Raw genomic sequence first — 18,103 nt, 5'->3', positions numbered from 1 at the left:
ATCGCTTTCTTCTATTTTGATTTGAGGATCGATATTAAGATCTGGTATCGATATTTCCGTATCGGTCGGTATGCAATTCAACACTTGAAGTATGTGTGTGAACAGGTGAGGTACCTTGGTCTTGACTTTGTGCGTGATGCAAGACAGGCTGCTGATCTTGTTGGGCATCTCCATGGACATGTCCAGGCTGAACTCTCTGAGGGAAGCAAACCACACCGTTAGCGCCGTGCAAGTGCGCATTTTCAAAAAAGGTATGCGCCTCTTGGGCGGTTTTCGTGAAAAAGAGCAAAAAGTCCCCTCTGGTTTATACTTTATTTTTGGCCCCCTGGCTGTCAGTGGCGGCGAGCAGCTAACCGTGTATGAGCATACACAGTGTGGAGACGCTCCGTTAAGTTGATAAGCATTAGCATTATCTTTAATGCGGCTAATAAACAACATTTTTACGTGGCTAAATGTGTTACACATCGAGCAAGAAGAAGCAGGAGCAGGCATGCTAATTGCTAAGCTAGTTTGAAAGAACAGAAGAAATAAGTGCTTAGCAAGTTTTAGGAAGTGTGGTTGGAAGCACGTCACAGCGAAAGATGGTACCTTTTTGGCACTAACCGAATCCCGATTCACGTAAAATCCGTCTTATGGTACCTGGGTTACTTGCCGATTACTCCAGCAGCACCGAGAGCGGACTCAGCCAAACTACGTCTGGGTAATGTTGCAATTTTCAATGCCAAAAAAGAAAATTGACTCAAAAAGCGCTCCAACGTAAGTAAAGTGAGGCTTCAGTTTTCCAAATATGTGCTACCTTGAAGCTAATATACATGGGCTTTACTATTGACATGCTACAGGTTAACATTAGCAATATTACATGGCGATTTTATCACCTCCAAATTTGTTATTGAAAACCACAACTAAGATGCACTTTACAATCAAACAGCTGCTGCATAATAAGTACAAAACTAACAGTATTAACATTTTTAGGGCGCAACAAAATACACCATAAACTATACGCTACTGCCATCTAATGTATTGGACTTGCAACTGAAATTGCAACTTAATGTCATACTTCAAAATGATAATATGATGATAATAACACAAGATACTGGACAGCAGTTATTATAATCAGCTCATTTTTAAAAGTTGCACTGAAAATTAAGATTTTATTATCGAAAACAATTAATATTTATCAACACACACAAAAGTACCAAAAATTGGTACCGTTGAGTACCGGTATTGATACCCAGGTACCGGGTATTGCTCCGGTATCCACTCAAATGTGAACAATGACCATCCCTAGTTACTGCGGGAGGTGAGCAGACATTAAAAGGAAATTAACAAGTAGAGTAGATGAACAAGAGTCTAGAGAGCAGGTATAGTATTTTTGTAATCGAGTAATCTATTGATTATTTTGTTTGATTTATTGAGTAATCAGATGACTATACATATACACATATATATATATATATATATATATATATATATACAGAATATATATATATATATATATATATATATATATATATATATATACAGAATATATATATATATATATATATATATATATATATATATATATATATATATACACATACATACATATAAATGTATATATACACATATACAAATAAACATATATACAAATACTTATATCATATGTATATATTTTATATATACATATACGCACACAGATATACATATACTTATATATATATATATATATATATATATATATATATATATATATATATATATATATATATATATATATATATATATATATATATATATATATATACACATGTATATATTTATTGTTACTGCATATTTAAGGGAAAAAGATTATATGAATAAGAATGTTTTCACTTGTAATAACCTTCATTATTTTGTTCTAATAAATGCACACCATCAACATAGAAATTGCACCTTTCACATAACAAATTAACACTCTCAGCTGTTGTTCTTTTCTGATCAAATTAATTGATAAATTGTTACTGTTACTGGAGAGAAGACAACATAACGACGTCGTGTAGCTGCCAGGTGAGCGGAGGGCTGATCCATACATTGGTAGTGTTGATAATAAGGATAGTGTCGGGATACAAGATCCATATTATTATTTTCACATTTTGTCATTTATGTTAATGTTTAAACACTATTATAATAATTCCTTGGAGACAGGAGGACTTGAGGGCAAAACCTCAAGTATTTAAAAGATTAATAGATGGTAATATTCTCCTCTCTGGGCTGCCACCTTATCGTGGTAGAGGAGTTTGCGTGTCCCAATGATCCTAGGAGCTATGTTGTCCGGGGGCTTCTATGCCCCCTGGTTGGGTCTCCCAACACAAACAGGTCCTAGGTGAGGGATCAGAGAAAGAGCAGCTCGAAGACTTTTATGGAAATACAAGAACCGAGACTCAGATTTCCCTCGCCCGGACGCGGGTCACCGAGGCCCCCCTCTACTGGAGCCAGGCCCGTAGTTGGGGCACGATGGTGAGCGCCAGGTGGCCGGGCCTGTCCCCATGGGGCCTAACCGGGCACAGCCCAAAGAGGCAACGTGGGTTCCCCTTCCAATGGGCTCACCACTCATGGGAGGGGCCATAGTGGTCGGATGTGACGTGAGCTGGGCGGTAGCCGAAGGCAGGGCACTTGGCGGTCCGATCCTCGGCTACATACACATATACATATACACACACATACTAATATACACATACACATCCATATACACATTTATATATACACACAGTGTGTGTATATATATATGTATATATATATATATATACACACAGTGTGTGTATATATATGTGTATGTGTATATATATATATATACCGTTCAAAAGTTTGGGGTCACATTGAAATGTCCTTATTTTTGAAGGAAAAGCACTGTACTTTTCAATGAAGATAACTTTAAACTAGTCTTAACTTTAAAGAAATACACTCTATACATTGCTAATGTGGTAAATGACTATTCTAGCTGCAAATGTCTGGTTTTTGGTGCAATATCTACATAGGTATATAGAGGCCCATTTCCAGCAACCATCACTCCAGTGTTTGCTCATTGGCTCAGAAGGCTAATTGATGATTAGAAAACCCTTGTGCAATCATGTTCACACATCTGAAAACAGTTTAGCTCGTTACAGAAGCTACAAAACTGACCTTCCTTTGAGCAGATTGAGTTTCTGGAGCATCACATTTGTGGGGTCAATTAAACGCTCAAAATGGCCAGAAAAAGAGAACTTTCATCTGAAACTCGACAGTCTATTCTTGTTCTTAGAAATGAAGGCTATTCCACAAATATATATATATATATATATATGTATATATATATATATATATATATATATATATATATATATATATATATATATATATATATATATATATATATATATATATATATATATATATATATATATATATATATATATGGCAGCACGGGTGGTAGAGGGGTTAGTGCGTCTGCCTCACAATACAAAGGTCCTGAGTAGTCCTGGGTTCAATCCCGGGCTCGGGATCTTTCTGTGTGGAGTTTGCATGTTCTCCCCGTGGCTGCGTGGGTTCCCTCCGGGTACTCCGGCTTCCTCCCACTTCCAAAAACATGCACCTGGGTATAGGTTGATTGGCAATACTAAATTGGCCCTAGTGTGTGAATGTGAGTGTGAATGTTGTCTGTCTGCCCGATTGTAGCTGAGATAGGCTCCAGCGCCCCCGCGACCCCGAACGGAATAAGCGGAAGAAAATGGATGGATGGATGGATGGATATATATATATATATATATATATATATATATATATATATATATATATATATATATATATATACATACATATGTGTATATACATATATATTATAAATATATTTATACATATATACATAAATACAGGGCTGTCAATGTTAACGCATTTACTATAAATGTCAATAACGGTACTAAGTGGGGGGTGAACAAGGTAAAAAGGGAGAGGACAAATTTCACCACACCTAGTGTGTGTGTGACAATCATTGGTACTTTAACTTTAAGTGCTGGTCTTGGAATCAGCAGCATGAATCCCTGATGGAAACATTTGCAGGCTGGCGTTTGTCGTTGCGACCAACAGGTGGTGCTACAACCCCACATTTCAGCCGAACGGAAGCATTGTTTCAGGGTGAGGGAAAATGTGTTCAGTGTGATTGTGCTTTTCATCCAGCTCCAGAAAGTCAAGCGTGCAGCAGACAAGGCAGGAATGAAAATAAAGTTTGAAGCAAACCTCCCACTTGCTGATTCAGCAGTCACACGCACTTTGTCCAGGGTCACCTGTGGAGAGCACAGAAGCCATTTTGTGACGCGTTATTTACCGCTAGGAAAAAAAACAAGTGTTTGGTCTACCTGCGTGGTCTGATTGAGCGCAGCGCTCTCCTGCCACGGGGCCACACTCCCGGGCAGGGAGAAGAGCAACGCGCCGTCCTTGATGATGAGCTCGGACACAAAGGTGACCTTGATGAGCACGGTGGCGCCCGCCGGCAGGTTCCCCACGCTGATGGTGAAGACGTTCTGCGAGGGAGGAGGCCACACTGGAGGTGATGTGTCTCTTTGGGTGTTTACCGCATGTTTGTGGCCCAGTGCCTACAGGTGCGTCCTGGTCCATCAGGTAGGCTCCGTGACCCTCCTCGATGGCCTGCTTGTACTCCCTGCGAGCCTTCTCCTTTTCCTTCACCTGCCACACAAGCACCTTGCAAGATCAGCATCGCTACCACAACGCAGCACTTCTCACAGATAGAGGACATCTGCAGGTATTTCTACAACTAAAGGAAGACATCTGCAGGATATTCTACAACTGAAGGAGGACATCTGCAGGATCTTCTACAACTGAAGTGGTCTATCTCCCTCTCACGTACAATAATAATGTACATCATGTTTAGTGGTCTATATACCTCTCATGTACAATAATTAATGTACATCATATTTAGTGGTCTAGATACCTCTCACGTGCCATAATTAATGTACATCATATTTAGTGGTCTATATACCTCTCATGTCCTATGATAATGTACATCATATTTAGTGGTCTACATACCTCTCGAATACATCATATTTAGTGGTCTATACACCTCCCATGTACCATAATAATGTACATCATATTCAGTGGTCTATCTCCCTCTCATGTACCATAATAATATACATCATAATTAGTAGTCTATATATCTCCCATGTACCATAATAATGTACATCATATTCAGTGGTCTATGTCCCTCTCATGTACCATAATTAATGTACATTATATTTAGTGGTCTATATACCTCTCATGTACAATAATTAATGTACATCATATTTAGTGGTCTATATACCTCTCACGTACCATAATTATTGTACATCATATTTAGTGGTCTATATACCTCTCATGTCCTATGATAATGTACATCATATTTAGTGGTCTACATACCTCTCGAATACATCATATTTAGTGGTCTATAAACCTCTCATGTACCATAATAATGTACATCATATTCAGTGGTCTATGTCCCTCTCATGTACCATAATTAATGTACATTATATTTAGTGGTCAATATACCTCTCATGTACAATAATTCATGTACATCATATTTAGTGGTCTATATACCTCTCACGTACCATAATTATTGTACATCATATTTAGCGGTCTATATACCTCTCATGTCCTATGATAATGTACATCATATTTAGTGGTCTACATACCTCTCGAATACATCATATTTAGTGGTCTATAAACCTCTCATGTACCATAATAATGTACATCATATTCAGTGGTCTATGTCCCTCTCATGTACCATAATTAATGTACATTATATTTAGTGGTCAATATACCTCTCATGTACAATAATTCATGTACATCATATTTAGTGGTCTATATACCTCTCACGTACCATAATTATTGTACATCATATTTAGCGGTCTATATACCTCTCATGTCCTATGATAATGTACATCATATTTAGTGGTCTACATACCTCTCGAATACATCATATTTAGTGGTCTATAAACCTCTCATGTACCATAATAATGTACATCATATTCAGTGGTCTATGTCCCTCTCATGTACCATAATTAATGTACATTATATTTAGTGGTCAATATACCTCTCATGTACAATAATTCATGTACATCATATTTAGTGGTCTATATACCTCTCACGTACCATAATTATTGTACATCATATTTAGCGGTCTATATACCTCTCATGTCCTATGATAATGTACATCATATTTAGTGGTCTACATACCTCTCGAATACATCATATTTAGTGGTCTATACACCTCTCATGTACCATAATAATGTACATCATATTCAGTGGTCTATGTCCCTCTCATGTACCATAATTAATGTACATTATATTTAGTGGTCTATCTCCCTCTCATGTACCATAATAATGTACATCATAATTAGTAGTCTATATATCTCTCATGTACCATAATAATGTACATCATATTTAGTGGTCTATATACCTCTCATGTACCATAATAATGTACATCATATTTAGTGGTCTATATACCTCTCATGTACCATAATAATGTACATCATATTTAGTGGTCTATATACCTCTCATGTACCATAATAATGCACATCATATTTAGTGGCCAATATACCTCTCATGTACTATAATAATGTACATCATATTTAGTGGTATATCTTCCTCTCGTGTACCATAATAATGTACATCATATTTAGTGGTATATCTCCCTCTCATGTACCATAATAATGTACATCATATTTAGTGGTTTATCTAACTCTCATGTACCATAATAATGTACACCATATTTAGCGGTCTATATACCTCTCATGTACCATAATTAATGTACCTCATATTTAGTGGTCTATATACCTCTCATGTACCATAATAATGTCCATCATACAGTATTTTGACATGTACCTGTCCCACCACATGCTTGCCGTCGATGAAGGCTTCAAAAGCGCACACGGCTGCACAGTCGTCCAATGGGAAGACATACTTTGCCTCAATGGCTGTGCTGCCGTGATTGGTGTACTTCTGGAAGATGACCACCTTCAAGTGAAGATTGAGGCCACACATAAACATTTTTGTCCCCAAAATGCATAAGTGCCATTATTTGAGAGTCCCCTCCTCACCTGAGAGAGCAGATCCACCAGTTTGCACTTCACGTGGATGGCCTGCAGGGGGAGCTGCCGTCCCGAGCTGTCCAGCAGTCCCGCAGTCACGACTTCCAGAGGGCTCCTAATGTTTCCTATGTCGACATTAGAACCAAGGACCTCTGAACACACACACACAGAATATGTATTATCATTAGTGCCCCTCCCCAAGCACACATAATTCAAACCGAGTCTCCAATTTGTCGCCGTACGAAAGGAGCCATTTGAATGTGTTGCATTCCTTTGTCAAGACAAATACTTTCCACGCCGCTCGCTGACACTGGGCTGCCGTGGGGACTGCGGGAGGGTCCATTAAGTCCTCTATTAGTTGTTGCTAAAAGTTGTGCTCAGCTACTTTGCCAAATGATCCTGTGAGGAAACTCATTGCGGGGAACTTTAAGTGCCAATTAGGAGTGATGCTACAATAGCAGCCCTTGTGCACACAGCCCCCTGAGCTTGTTCACATTTTTATTGTATTTCTTTTCCATTCATCTCCTACAGTGTCGAGTCAGAGGAAGGCACACGGTGGGATGTTTCAAAAGGCCAGACCCTTAAGAGGCTGACCTGGAGCTGACACCGTCAACGCAGCACAGAGACGGCGACAAACAAAAAGGTGCGTGCGGCGCTTACCTGGGACGGCCGGGGGCAGGGGAGTCTCGGATGAGGTGTCGACGGCAGGACTGAAGGCCTTCACTTGCTCCCCAACCACGCTGAAGCGCACCACATACTTCAGCTTGACCTGCTCGGGCTTGTACACCACGTACTCGTCATCCTAGAGTGTGGAGAGATGACACGATGACATTTTTTTAAATGTTTTTTTATTTATTTTGGAAATCGTATTAATATTGATACTGTTGTTGATATTATTCATTTTTATTTGACTCCTTTGGATTTTAGGTGTCGTGTTTGTGTGTTCTCTCAATTACTCTGTTGAGGGCTATTCGGAATGTTGCTGGGCTAGGTTTGGAAGTGGAATTGTATCTTTACTTATTATTATTGTATTATTACGTGTTATTTTGTTGGACTGATTAAAGATATTATCCATCCATGTTTTTCCGCTTATCCGAAGTAAGGTCGCGGGGACAGCAGCCTAAGCAGAGAAGCCCAGACTTCCCTCTCCCCAGCTAATTCGTCCAGCTCTTACTGGGGGATTTTTATTTATTTTTTATTGAAGAAATTTTAAAAAATAAAAAAAATCCATCCATCCATCTTGTTCTGCTTATTCGAGGTCGGGTCGCGGGGGCAGCAGTCTAAGCAGAGAAGCCTAGATTTCCCTCTACCCAGCTAGTTCGTCCAGCTCTTACAAGGGGATTTTTATTTATTTTCTATTGAAGAAATTTTAAATAAAACCAATAAAAAAACAAAAAATATCCATTCATCCATCCATTTTCTTCCACTTATCCGAGGTAGGGTCGCGGGGGCAGTAGCTTAAGTAGAAAAGCCCAGACTTCCCTCTCCCCAGCTACTTTGTCCGGGGGGATTTTTATGTATTTATTATTGAAGAAATTTATAATAAAAAAATTTTTTAATTTTATTTTTTTTAATTTTAATTTTATTTTTTTATAATGTCCTGCCCAGCTTCTCGGGCAAATCATATAGCAGATGTAGATGCCCATATCGGCTGTTCAGATTTACTTTACAAAAGAGAAGTGTAGGATACTTCTCTTGTTGCCTTAATTGTATTTTGACTTTATTAAATGTATTTATATTATCATTTGGTGCAGCCGGGCCGGAGCAGGAGGGGATAGAAAGAGAGAAAAAGGAAGACAGAGGGGGGAATTGTGGGGACAAGAGGGGGATTAGACAGAGAGACAAAAACAACAACAGCAAACACAACAACAACAACAACAACAACAACAACAGAGCAACATCAGCAAATACGACATGTACAAATATGATGGTAAAAGTAATAGCAAATAAGCAGTTAGCGAAAATTTAAAAAAAAAAAATACAGAAATGACAATGAGCATTATTACACTAAAAATGGAGCAATATGAATACCAATAGAAATAGTGCTATTGATAATAAACAATACCAGTACTTTACCTTTATTATCAACAATACAATTGTTCAAATGCAACAATACATATACGTAATGATAACTTGAGATACGAAAGAATGCAGAAAAATGGAGGGGAAGAAAGAGAAGCAACCTTAACCTTGTAGATTGTTATAGTAACAATAGGTTAAGCTTTGTCAGTGTGCCATGTGTTTTTGTTTTTTTTAAATAAATAAAATATCCATCCTTCCATTTTCTTCTGCCCTCTCCCCAGCTACTTTGTCCAGCTCTTACTGGGGCATTTTTTATTTATTATTTATTAAATAAATAAAATAATAAAATAAATAAAAAATAATAAAAGGATATTGCTGAATAGACGAAAAGAAAAGAAAAATACATGACCTGTTACATTTGATTCTTGGCCCCATGCTAACAGGAGCAAAGCTACTGTATTACTGTGATTTCCTACCGCAAACACAGGATCTGTCTATTGTGGGAGAGATGCTGAAGGTCTTTGTGCTGTGATATAGAAGCTACAGTCTCATTTGTCCACTACTTGTATAACAGACTGTTGTCACAAAGGTACATTCATCATTACATCTGCCCAGTGACGGAAGAGGTAAAGGTAATAATGCTAAGGGGCTGCCAACACAGCCAATAAGTGGTGACTTTAAAAAAAAAAAAAAAAACCTTGGAGTTAACATGAATAAAACAAGTAGATGTGCAAACGTGTAACTAAAGGGGAACTACACTTTTTTTTTTCTTTATAAATTTGCCTATCATTTACAATCCTTATGTAAGGCAAGAACACATATGTTTTTCTTTTGTTATGCATTCTAAGTCGTAAAATATGGCAAGTATGAGGTGGCTAACAATTACTTTATTGCGCCCTCTAAAAAAGACATCCAGAAAACCACCAATGACACTCCATTTACATGTTGTGACCTGAATATTAACCAAGTATTAGCGATATTGTTACTATAAGCGCTAACGGAGACAAACTATTTTTAGCGCCGCCGTGACCACAAAGAGCTAATTTGCTTATGCTGCTGTATTAAAATATTGAGCTGCTGCCTCTGAGTTGGTGAAAGTTAATTCTATATTATAAATCAAGCCTCTCACTTGGCTATTAGAAGGTTGCGGACATAAACCGAGAAGACAGTCAATTTATAGCCAAAGATGGCGAGAAAGACACAAAAAGACGCTTGTTTGCGGCACTTTTTTACCAACAAAGTAAATGGCTCAAATTACACTCCAACGTAAGCTAGTAGGGCTATTGACATGCTACTGATTAGCATTAGCGATTTTACTTGGCGATTTCAACACCTCAAAAATACACCAAGGATGCAAGTTAAAATCAAACAGCTGGTGTGTAATAAGTACAATACTTACAGTATGAACACTTTTTAGGGCACAACAAAAGACGAGGCAGCAAAGACTGAACTGACTAGCCAACCGACCATAAACTGTACACTACTGCCATCTAACATCTTGGACTTGCAACTGTGATTGCAATGCAGCTAATGGGAGTACTACAGCGCCCATAAAGACCTCTTAAAAAAACTTTTAAAAAGCGCCAAAAATACTCCATTTAAAAGTTCTGACCTGAATATTAACCAAGTATTGGTGATATTGTTATTATAAGCGCTAACGCAGAGGAACTATTTTTAGCGGCGCCGTGATCACAGACAGCTAACTAGCTTATGCTGCTATATTGACATACTGAGCTGCAGCATCGTCTCTGAGTTGGTGAAAGTTAATTCTAGATTATGGTTGGCCAACTTTGACATCCAGACCCAGAGATGGTGAGAAAGACACAAAAATATGCTCTTTTGTGACTTTTTTTTTTAACCCTTTGTGAGGTTTATGATGAATTCTTCATGTAAACGGAAGATATAATCATCCCATCAGTCTTTATCCCAGAGAGCAGACATTGTACAGTAAGTGATTGTTTTATTATGTTTGCATATCTTGTTTACCACTTAGTAATACTGCTACATGCTGCTTAGTGTTTCACTGAAGCTGCATCTGTTTAGCTTCTAAAAATTGTAGATCATTCTCCTTACAGTATATACAGGATTAAAAATAGATGTATCTGATCATCATTTGTCCCAAAGTAGTCTTTGCTGTCTCTCATCAAGTCTGCCATGATTAGTACTGTTGTTGTTGAAAGGACAAGTGAATGTCTGTGAAATTAATATGCCGCTGTATGCTTAAAATGATCAAAATACGTAAATATTACATGTTATTATGAATGTGGCACATACTACATTACATATATACTTACTGTTTGTATATAAAACATTGATGGAGGGTTTTTGGATGTTTTCTAGTGCGCTTTATAGACAGAAAAAGAGCGACTCTGATGGCTCTGTATGCTTAAAATGATAAAAATACGTAAATATTACATGTTATTATGAATGTGACTGATATAACATTACATATATACTTACAGTTTGTATAAAAAACGTTGATGGAGGGTTATTGGATGTATTCTAGTGCGCTTTATAGGCGGAAAAGAGCAACACTCGTTGGCTCTGTATGCTTAAAATGATCAAAATACGTAAATATTACATGTTATTATGAATGTGACAGATACTACATGACATATATGCTGTACTTACAGTTTGTATATAAAACGTTGATGGAGGTTTTTTGGATGTTTTCTAGTGCGCTTTATAGGCGGAAAAGAGCGACTCTGGTGGGCTCTGTATGCTTAAAATGATCAAAATACGTAAATATTACATGTTATGATGATTGTGACAGATACTACATTACATAAAGACTTACAGTTTGTATATAAAACGTTGATGGAGGGTTATTGGATGTTTTCTAGTGCGCTTTGTAGGCGGAAAAGAGCAACTACCATTGGCTCTGTATGCTTAAAATGACCAAAATATGTAAATACTACATGTTATTATGATTGTGACAGATACTACATTAAATAAATACTTACAGTTTGTATATAAAACGTTGATGGAGTTTTTTGGAGGTTTTCTAGTGCGCTTTATAGACGCAAAAGAACGACTCTCATTGGCTCCATTGCTCGCGGACTTTGGCTAATGTTTATTTACGACTAAGAATGCATTATAAAAAAATTGTGTTTGTCTCACATTAGGTCTGTGAATGATAGGCGTTTCCGTTTTATGCTCCTGGAACCTGGATTAGTCTTCCAGAAGATGTGAGACAGGCCTCAACGTTGGCAATGTTCAAATCCAGGCTGAAAACACTTTCATCTAAATGTCCATATGACAACTAAGAGTATTTTATCACACTCTTTGATTATATTTTGAATAATAATAGTTTTTAACGATGATTTATTTTGGTTTTAATTAGAATTATGATTATGTTTATGATTAATTTAATAACAAGATTGTAAAGCACTTTGACTTGCCTTGTGTATGAATAAAATAAATAAAGTGGCCTTTCCGAGGCAATAAAAAAAAAAAGGAAATAAAGTGCCGTTCCCCTTTAAGGCCATGTCCACACAAACATGGATACTTAAAAAAAACAAAAAACAACAACCCCTCCTGTGTTAAAACAATCTCCATCCAGTCGGGTGTAGTTTCAGTTTCACATTTACCAGCTGTCATGCACATTTTGTCTGATCAGAAGGCCGGAAAAGCATCCACAGAGGACATTATAACAACTCTGTTAATGTTGAAATATTAGATGTACAACGTCATGTACATTATCCTTAAACATCATTAAAAAAAAGAAGAATGTAATCACCCGTGCATATGACATTCTACTGCAAAAGTATTCCTAGCCCCTTCCTGCTCCGTTGCTGGTACGAATACAATGGCATGTTTCCCAAACAGATTCTCACTGTCCACTAGGGCTGGTCTTACGAGGTTCTATCCACGCTCTGAGTCGTGTCAGGAAGTTAAGTTTGCTACCTTTCAACAATTTCCTTCCCGTGAATTCGTTTTATGGCCTCCAAATGAAATTCTGCTCAGGGCTCCGTTTAGCCAGGGGCAGTCCTGCGCGAGAGGCACTCTGCTGCTGCATGAAAAGAAACCAACACGCGTTATGACGCCTCTGTTGATAAATAAACAATAATGAGATAATAGATATTTCTCTAAAATCAGCGCACAGTTACACGGAACTCAGGACAGAATTTTTTTTAAATTTTTAATCAGATGCTCATCCGCCGCTGCATGAAACAGACACACACCGGTAATAACAATATAATAAAATATCCTCAAGATCTGTTGTTGAATAAAGGCCTACTGAAATGAACATTTTTTATACAAACGGGGATAGCAGTTCCATTCTATGTGTCATACTTGATCATTTTGCGATATTGCCATATTTTTGCTGAAAGGATTTAGTAGAGAACAACGACGATAAAGATCGCAACTTTTGGTATCTGATAAAAAAAAGCCATGCCTGTACCGGAAGTAGCGTGACGTAGTCAATTGAACAGCTCCTCACATTTTCCTATTGTTTACAATGCAGCTAGAGCGATTCGGACCGAGAAAGCGACGATTACCCCATTAATTTGAGCGAGGATGAAAGATTTGTGGATGAGGAACGTTAGAGTGAATGACTAGAATGCAGTGCAAGACCGCTCTGACCGTAACTTAGGTACAAGCTGGCTCATTGGATTCCACACTCTGTCCTTTTTCTATTGTGGATCACGGATTTGTATTTTAAACCACCTCGGATACTATATCCTCTTGAAAATGAGTCGAGAACGCGAAATGGACATTCATAGTGACTTTTATCTCCACGACAATACATCGACGAAACACTTTAGCTACGGAGCTAACGTGATAGCATCGTGCTTAACTGCATATAGAAACAAAATAAATAAATCCCTGACTGGAAGGATAGACAGAAGATCAACAATACTATTAAACCAGGGACATGTAAATACACGGTTAATGCTTTCCAGCCTGGCGAAGGTTAACAATGCTGTTGCTAACGACGCCATTGAAGCTAACTTAGCAACCGTACCTCACAGAGCTATGCTAAAAACATTAGCTATCCACCTACGCCAGCCAGCCCTCATCTGCTCATCAACACCCGTGCTCACCTGCGTTCCAGCGATCGACGGCGCGACGAAGGACTTCACCTGATCACAGATGCGGTCGGCGAGACGGAGGAAGTTAAGGTGAGTTCGGCGGCTAACGCGTCTGCTATCCATCTCTGTCTTCCTGGTTGTGTTGCTGTAGTCCGCCGCTAATACACAGATCCCACCTACAACTTTCTTCTTTGCAGTCTCCATTGTTCATTAAACAAATTGCAAAAGATTCACCAACACAGATGTCCAGAATACTGTGGAATTATGAGATGAAAATAGAGCTATTTTGTATGGGATTCAATGGGGTACCGATACTTCTGTTTCACTGGCTACGTCTCGCGCATACGTCATCATCCAAAGGCGTTTTCAACCGGAAGTTTAGCGGGAAATTTAAAATTGCACTTTATAAGTTAACCCGGCCGTATTGGCATGTGTTGCAATGTTAAGATTTCATCATTGATATATAAACTATCAGACTGCGTGGTCGGTAGTAGTGGCTTTCAGTAGGCCTTTAAGGTTTGATTTTAAACTTATTCAACAAGACAATGAGAGAAATAGAAGCCTTTACGACCGGCCGATACCGATGCAGATCAGATATCAGCAGGAATCATACCTACTTTTGTTATTTTGTAGTGTCCGACAGAGATGGGTACCAAATCCGGTACCTTTTTTGGCACCGACTGAGTCCCGCCGGTCCTACCGGGCACCAATTCACTTAAAAACCAAAGGTGCCATGTTACGGTACTGGGTTGCGCGTGACCTCCAGGGATCACTCCAGTAGCACTGAGAGCGGACTTAGCCAAATTACCTCTACGCAATGTTGCAATGCTCAATGCCAACAAAGTCATTGACTTGAAAAATTCTCCAACGCAAGCAAAGTAAGACTCCAGTTTTCTGAAAATGTGCTACATGAGCAAATTTACATGACGATTTCAAAACCTCCAAATTTGGTACTGAAAACTAAGATGCACGTTACAATCAATAAATACAGTACTTACAGTATTAACACTTTTTGGGCGCAGCAAAAGACTAGATACACCAAAGACTGAACTGACTAACCAACACACTATAAACTATACACACCATCTAATGTCTCGGACTTGCATCTGCAACTGAGACCCAGAAATGCAACAATAAAACAGCAATTATCACAATCAGCTCATTTTTTCATGTTGCAATAAAACATTTGGTTTTATTAAATTTGTTTAAATTTTTTTTTACAAACACACATACAGAAGTACCAGAAATTAGTACTGATGAGTACTGGTATCGATTCCCAGGTACCGTGAATTGGTACCGAGTTGGTTGAAATGTGAATGGTATCCATTCCTAGTGTGGTATGTGGAAAAAAAGGTTGTGTTAAACATAACAATGGTAGGTATAAAAAACACTAACCTATTTATTATTAACTGTCTGGAATGGACTGATCCTGTCTTTAATTTGAAGTGGAGTGGTATATGTTTTTTTGGCAACACCTAGTGGCCACAATAATTCATGAAGTTAAGCTCATGACGTAGTACGTTGAATGATGCGGACACGTTTGTTACTGGATACTTTCTAATTCGCTTCTGCCCTGGAAGACGTTGTATGTGTACGTAATATGCAACTATAATTATGTGATACTTGTTTATATTTATTATGTTCCACGATTATTACCTATGTCTAGCTTGTGTGCTATTGTGTGCTTAGCTGAATAATGTTATTGTGGGTGGCATCTTGATATGGCACACCTATGAGGTGGGATGGATTATCTTTTCAGATTTAGACTTGTTTACTGGTATTTTTCAAAGGCGGTATAGTACCTTTTTTAATTCATTAGTACCGTGATACTTTATTAGTACCGGTATACTGTACAACACTAGCATCCATACAGAGCAGGTATTTTAATTTATTTTGTATTTTTTTCTTATATATTTTTTATGTATTTCATTGTTTTAATTTTTTTTTAATATTGATGTATTTTAGTTTTATGTTTTATTTATTATTATTATTTTTTGTATGTATTTTATTTTAATGTTATTTTTTATGTATTTTATTTTGGTTTATTTATTTTTGTATGTATTTAATGTTTTTAGTGTATTTATTTTTTTATGTATTTTATTTAACAATAATTTTTTATGTATTTTATTTAATCAACTTTTTTTTTGGAGCATGTACACTACCGTTCAAAAGTTTGGGGTCACCCAAACAATTTTGTGGAATAGCCTTCATTTCTAAGAACAAGAATATACTGTCGAGTTTCAGATGAAAGTTCTCTTTTTCTGGCCATTTTGAGCGTTTAATTGACCCCACAAATGTGATGCTCCAGAAACTCAATCTGCTCAAAGGAAGGTCAGTTTTGTAGCTTCTGTAACGAGCTAAACTGTTTTCAGATGTGTGAACATGATTGCACAAGGGTTTTCTAATCATCAATTAGCCTTCTGAGCCAATGAGCAAACACATTGTACCATTAGAACACTGGAGTGATAGTTGCTGGAAATGGGCCTCTATACACCTATGTAGATATTGCACCAAAAACCAGACATTTGCAGCTAGAATAGTCATTTACCACATTAGCAATGTATAGAGTGTATTTCTTTTAAGTTAAGACTAGTTTAAAAGTTATCTTCATTGAAAAGTACAGTGCTTTTCCTTAAAAAATAAGGACAATGTGACCCCAAACTTTTGAACGGTAGTGTATTTCTCAAACTTGAGATGTTTTGTGTAAATAGTAAAAGTTTTAGATCTTTGAGTTTAACTTCTAAAAAATGGGAGCAAAAATAAAAGTGTTGCGTTGATATTTTTGTTCAGTTTTGAATCTATCCCCAGATCTGATATTTAACTCCCCCTGCAGCACGTGCGCTAACTAAACGATATACTTACGCTGACACGCTCCCTCTGCCTTACCTCAAACTCGGAGAAAACGGAGGAGGTGCAGCAGGTGGCACGCACGCTGTCGTGCCCCTCGGGGGCCTGAGTCAGTGTGGGGTCTCTGTGGTGGAGCTGCAGGCAATCCCCCAGGGCCACGTCGCACACCACCAGCAGCCGAGAGCCGTCTGTGGCGCCGGGCTTGGAGTACTTGAGGCACGTTCTGCGGGACGTAAGGGCACCCAGTTTAGAGAAGGCGTGCGTCGTTATAAATACATGCTCCAAAATTAAAAAAATACAATATATTAAAAAAATAAATAAATAAAAACAATACATATAAACATAAATAAACCAAAAACAAATTACAATAAAATACATAAAAAATTAAAATCAAAATAAATACATTAAAAAACAACAACATTAAACACATAAAAAAATAAAATACATAAAAACATTTAATTAAATAAAACAATGAGATACACAACGATAAAATAAAATAAAATAACAAAATACCTTTAAAAAATAAAAAATAAAATACATGCTCTGTATGGATACTAGTGTTGTACAGTATACCGGTACTAGTCAAGTATCACGGTACTAATGAATTAAAAAAGGTACTATAGCGCCTTTGAAATTAAAAAAAAAAAAAAAAAATTCCCCTGCAGACTGTATTGATCTATATTGATATATAATGTATATATTGTGTTTTTTATGTTGATTTAATAAAATAAAAAATAATTTATTTATTTCTTTTTAATTTCTTGTGCGGCCCGGTACCAATCGGTCTGCGGACCGGTACCGGGCCACGGCATGGTGGTTGGGGACCACTGCAATAAAGCACTTGGCTTTCCTGCACAACTACAATTTAGGCTTTTAGTTTCTGCTATGAAAATCAACAACAAAAATACAGTGGATTGGACCAACAATTACAATATTTATCACTAGGAGTTAACATGACGCTAGTTTATTTGCACAATTATATTTAGGCATAACAACCACAAAAGAACACAAACTAATGCGATCGCTTGTCCTTTTTTACGTTTAGTTCTGCTCTCTAACACTACTAACACTTCCCGGGCGCGGCCACCGCTGCTGCCCACTGCTCCCCTCACCTCCCAGGGGGTG

General features: G+C 37.5%; 1 protein-coding gene across 1 annotated transcript in view; it reads right to left on the bottom strand.

The window, feature by feature from the left end:
* The window catches only part of parp4 (poly (ADP-ribose) polymerase family, member 4), a 131,527-nt gene that overhangs the window by 57,313 nt on the left and 56,111 nt on the right, over positions 1-18,103 (bottom strand). The window contains exons 13-20 of the mRNA XM_062061526.1: positions 17,018-17,201; positions 7,734-7,875; positions 7,083-7,225; positions 6,868-6,999; positions 4,591-4,677; positions 4,350-4,514; positions 4,231-4,277; positions 115-196 (exon numbers count right to left, since the gene is read on the bottom strand). Coding sequence (XP_061917510.1) covers positions 115-196; positions 4,231-4,277; positions 4,350-4,514; positions 4,591-4,677; positions 6,868-6,999; positions 7,083-7,225; positions 7,734-7,875; positions 17,018-17,201 — 982 coding nt within the window. The remainder of the gene's footprint in view (positions 1-114; positions 197-4,230; positions 4,278-4,349; positions 4,515-4,590; positions 4,678-6,867; positions 7,000-7,082; positions 7,226-7,733; positions 7,876-17,017; positions 17,202-18,103) is intronic.

Source organism: Entelurus aequoreus, linkage group LG10 (genome assembly GCF_033978785.1).
Source record: "Entelurus aequoreus isolate RoL-2023_Sb linkage group LG10, RoL_Eaeq_v1.1, whole genome shotgun sequence".
NCBI classification, from domain to species: Eukaryota; Metazoa; Chordata; class Actinopteri; order Syngnathiformes; family Syngnathidae; genus Entelurus; species Entelurus aequoreus.
The sequence above is the reverse complement of the archived record's forward strand: the minus strand, read 5'-3'. Positions and strand labels throughout refer to the sequence as shown.